Source organism: Mus pahari, chromosome 20 (assembly GCF_900095145.1).
Source record: "Mus pahari chromosome 20, PAHARI_EIJ_v1.1, whole genome shotgun sequence".
NCBI classification, from domain to species: Eukaryota; Metazoa; Chordata; class Mammalia; order Rodentia; family Muridae; genus Mus; species Mus pahari.
Window position 1 is genome coordinate 30,939,567 of NC_034609.1, and position 4,581 is coordinate 30,944,147.

Sequence of the window (4,581 nt, forward strand, 5' to 3'; positions counted from 1 at the left end):
TTTCTTACAGGGAAGGTTACGAAGCACAGATTTCTTACAGGGAAGGTTACGAAGCACAGATTTCTTACAGGGAAGGTTACGAAGCACAGATTTCTCACAGGGAAGGTTACGAAGCACAGATTAGACATTTTGCTCACTTGTTCTCTCAAATGCCCGATAACCTGAGTTCAGTCCCCAGATCCCATGGAAAGGTGGAAGGAGAGAACCAACTCAGTAAAGTCGTCTGCCGACTTCATGTGCGTGCTGTGACGAACATACATCTGCACACATGTATCATACACACAAACAGGCACACAACAATCATAACATTTTAAAAACAAGCTTTTTGTCAGCATAGACTATAGTAAGTATCCTCCTAAAATCCCAGGCAGTATCCCACAGTAGAAGTCAATGAAATCAGGGTGACTTAGGGAACGGTTACATCCTTCACGAAAGAGCACTGTGTCGACCTAGGGCAGCCTTTTATAGGTTACCGTGTTCTGGGTAAGTACGGTCATTGCCAGGCTGTGTCTGGGTGACGGCAGGGCTGGGATGGTGGTCCTTAGCTGTATGTGCGGTGCTTGTGTTGGTTGGCTCTGAGTCACCCATTGCCTTGTTGTTCCCACTGCACACAGGAGCCACCCTCAGTACTCCAGTCCCATATTAACTCGCACAGGCTGAACCCCGGATGTCAGATAACAGTGTACTATATTCCTGGATTGTGAAAATCTGTTCAAAAGATTCTTGGCTAATGAATCCTACAGTTTAAAAATAAATATCACTGGCTACATAGTGAGACCCCCGTCTCAATATAGATAAATCAATAAGATTTCATCACAAATATATACAGTGCTAAAGGAACAGAACTAGTGGCATAATGTTTTCAGATTTTATTTTATTTTATTTTTTTAGAGCTTTGTATTTTATTTTATTTTTCTTGGGTATTTTATTTACATTTCAAATACTTTCCCCTTTCCAGGTCTCCCCTTCAGAAACCCCTTATCCCATCATCTCTTCTCCTCCCCACCCCCCGCCTCTATGAGGGTTCTTTCCCACCTACCCACTCCCATCCTCCTGCCCTGGCATTCCCTACACTGGGGCATTGAACACCCTCAGGCCCTACGGCCTCTCCTCCCACTGAGGTCTAACAAGGCCATCCTCTGCCACATATGTGGCCAGAGCCAGGGGTCACTCCATGTGTATTCTTTGGTTGGTGGTCCAGTCCCCAGGAGTTCTAGGGGGGGTCTGGCCTGTTGAAATTTTATTTTATTTTTTTTTTTTGTCTTTGAACACTTTTTTTTTCTTCACCTGAGTGTGTGTGTACCTCACACATGCAGTATTCAGAGGCCTGGAGAGGGTGGCAGGCGCCCTGGTACTGGAGTCACAGACAGGTGTAAGCCATGTGGGCGAGGGCTGGGGATCAAACCGGCTCCTCTGGAAGAGCAGCTAGTGATTTTAGCTACAGAGTCAGCCCTCAGCCTCGTGATACTTGTTCTGTTCTTTTCTTTTCTTCTTTTTAAAAGCAGGTTGTGGTATCTTAAAAGGCAGAAGGGAGTTCATCAGTAAACTTTTAGAGAAGTCTATGAAACTCAGAAATTGCATGCAAATTTTTGTTAGAAGTTCATTTTAGAAGGAAAACAGCCTCAACCTCCATCATATTCTTAGGGATCTTTGATCATAGACCACTCAAGAGCTGACTTGAAAAGCCCACAGAGCAGGGGTTGGAGAGATGTCTCAGTGGTTAAAAGTACTGACTGCTCTCCCAGAAGTTCTGAGTTCAATTCCCAGCAACCACATGGTGGCTCACAACCATCTGTAATGGGATCTGATGCCCTCTTCTGGTGTCTGAAGACAGATACAGTGTACTCACATAAAATCTTAAAAACAAAAAACCACAGAGCAGTTGGAGAGATGGCCTGTCAGTGGTGAAGAACACACAGTGCTCTTTCAGAGCCATTCCCAGGTTGGGTGGCTCGCCACTGCCTGCAGCTCCAGGGGATCCAGTGTGGCTTTCTTGGACACTTGCACTCACATGCATATACACTCACATGCAAAAACATTCACATGCATATATGCTCACATTGCATATACACTCACATGCATATATACTTACATGCATACACCCTTACACAGACACACATGCACACACTCATAATTAGAGGTTAATCTTTAAGAAAGCAAAACTCGTGCCATGCAGGCAGGTGCTTTGGGAGACTTTATAATAGTATCTGCTATAGGGCTGGTAGATGGCTCAGAGGGTAAAAGCACCCAACTGCTCTTCTGAAGGTCCTGAGTTCAAATCCCAGCAACCACATGGTGGCTCACAGCCATCCGTAAGGAGATCTGATGCCCTCTTCTGGAGTGTCTGAAGATAGCTGCAGTGTACTTACATTAAAATAAAATAAATCTTTAAAAAAAAAATATCTGCTATAAAGGGACACTACTGTGGTTTGTCAAAAGGGCTCTAGCAGCAGCACAGAGCTGGTGTGACACTGGGCTGACCTTGAATATCGTCTTTGGCTTTTTTCTTTTGAGCCCATCCACGGTGAAGGACTCCCTTTGTAACGGGGCCTGTACCTTTCAACTGAAGTGTCATGCCTCCTCTTGGTTTTTATTTTCCAGATGGGAACAGAGAGAGCTGCCTAACGGGCGTGTCTATTATGTTGATCACAACACCAAGACCACCACCTGGGAGCGGCCTCTTCCTCCAGGGTAAGGCTTGAGACTCTAGGATGGGTAATGGGTACCGGGACTATCTGTGGGCATCACCACCACTCCAGAAGGCTGTCTTGTTCTTATCCTGTTTTCTTTTGCTGGCTTTCCCTTCCTTCCAGTCTCCCCAACTCCAGCCTGTCCTTTTTCCTCCACGTGCTTTGCATTGGCACTAACTCATGGGCAGGGGCTCTTACTGTGTGATACTCCGTGCTGACAGGACACTGGAGTCCTGAAGCCTGGAGGGCTGAAGAAGCCCCTGGGCCTTAGCTCTCTAACTCCTGTGGATTGGCAATTCAGTTTCTTCCTCCAGAGGCAGAGTCAGTTACCCTGGGTCTCTTGATGAGTTTTCCTCTCCAGTCATCTTAATTCAGCCCTCCTTCTTGGAATGTACTGTAATGTGTGGCAGGTACTGTAATGTGTTGAAGTTAAATAGGTACAGGGTGATGAAGAAAAAGGGTTGGAAGCTGGGGAGATGCTCAGAGGTTAAGAGCACTGACAGTTCTTTCAGAGACCTGGCTTCATGGCCAGGCAGTGGTAGCACACACCTTTAATCCCAGCACTTGGGAGTTTGAGGCCAGCCTTGTCTACACAGAGAAACCCTGTCTCGAAAACAAAACAAAAACAAAACAAACAAACAAACAAACAAACAAAAAACAAAAAAAGAGACCTGGCTTCGGTTTCTAGCACCCATATCAGGTGGCCCATAACCACCTGTGACTACAGCTCTGAAGTGTCTGATTTCCTCTTCTAGATTCTGGAGGCAGCCACACATATGCACAAACCCACACACATACATTTAAACATAAGTGAAATTCTTAAAGGAAGAAAGGAAAGAAAAAGACAGAGGGCCGGAGCCAGTAGCTGGGAAGGTGGAGCAGTTAGAAGAGTACTTGCTCTGCAGGCATGAGAGCTAAGTTCTGATTCCAGAGCCCATCTAAGAGCCAGGTGCAGTATGTGTCTGTCACCCCAAAACCACAGAGGCAGAGACAGGAGGATCCGTGGGGCTCACTGGCTGCTAGTCTAGCTGAGTCCAGGTCCAGGTTCAGTAAATACTCTGCTTCCAAAACAACATGGAGAGCAATAGAGGAAGACATCAAAGTCAGCCTCTGCCCTTCATACCCGTGCACATATACACACATCTGTACACATGCACATGTACACAAATAGAGGAAGACACCAAAGTCAGCCTNATCTGTACACATGCACATGTACACAAATAGAGGAAGACACCAAAGTCAGCCTCTGCCCTTCATACCCGTGCACATATACACACATCTGTACACATACACATGTACACAAATAGAGGAAGACACTAATGTCAACCTCTGCCCTTCATACCTGTGCACATATACACACACATCTGTACACATACACATGAACATGTACACAAATGCAGCATATGTGCATGTACAAAGAAAAAGAGAGTTGCTGCATTTCCTGAAAAGTGGGATGTTCCTAATTCATCTGTACTTGGTGAGAACACAGTAGAGTTCTCCAAAACCAAAGGCCAACAGAGACCTCCAAGTGGGGGAAGACTGTCCAAGTTCAAGAAAAAAAGGGGTTTGATTTCCTGTCTGCCAGGGACAGAAAGTTCTTTCCACATGTGTCTCCTGGTCTTGAGAGCTTACAAAAGGGAATGCATTTTGCTTACAAGAATGCCCTTGCTGGGCAGTGGTGGTGCACGCCTTTAATCCTGGCCAGCCTGGTTTACAGAGTGAGTTCCAGAACAGCCAGGGCTACACAGAGAAACCCTGTCATGAAAAACCAGAGAGAGAGAGAGAGAATGCCAGAGAGAGAGAGAGAGAGAGAGAGAGAGAGAGAGAGAGAGAGAGAGAGAATGCCTTTAACCACCCACCCCACCCCACCCCCAGTGTAAGCACAAGAAGC

At 46.0% G+C, this 4,581-nt stretch overlaps 1 protein-coding gene across 1 annotated transcript in view; it reads left to right on the forward strand.

Annotated features, from left to right (window-relative positions):
• Window positions 1-4,581, forward strand: part of Wwp2 (WW domain containing E3 ubiquitin protein ligase 2) — a 118,386-nt gene that overhangs the window by 91,355 nt on the left and 22,450 nt on the right. Inside the window, exon 9 of the mRNA XM_021220650.2 lies at window positions 2,602-2,691. Coding sequence (XP_021076309.1) covers window positions 2,602-2,691 — 90 coding nt within the window. The remainder of the gene's footprint in view (window positions 1-2,601; window positions 2,692-4,581) is intronic.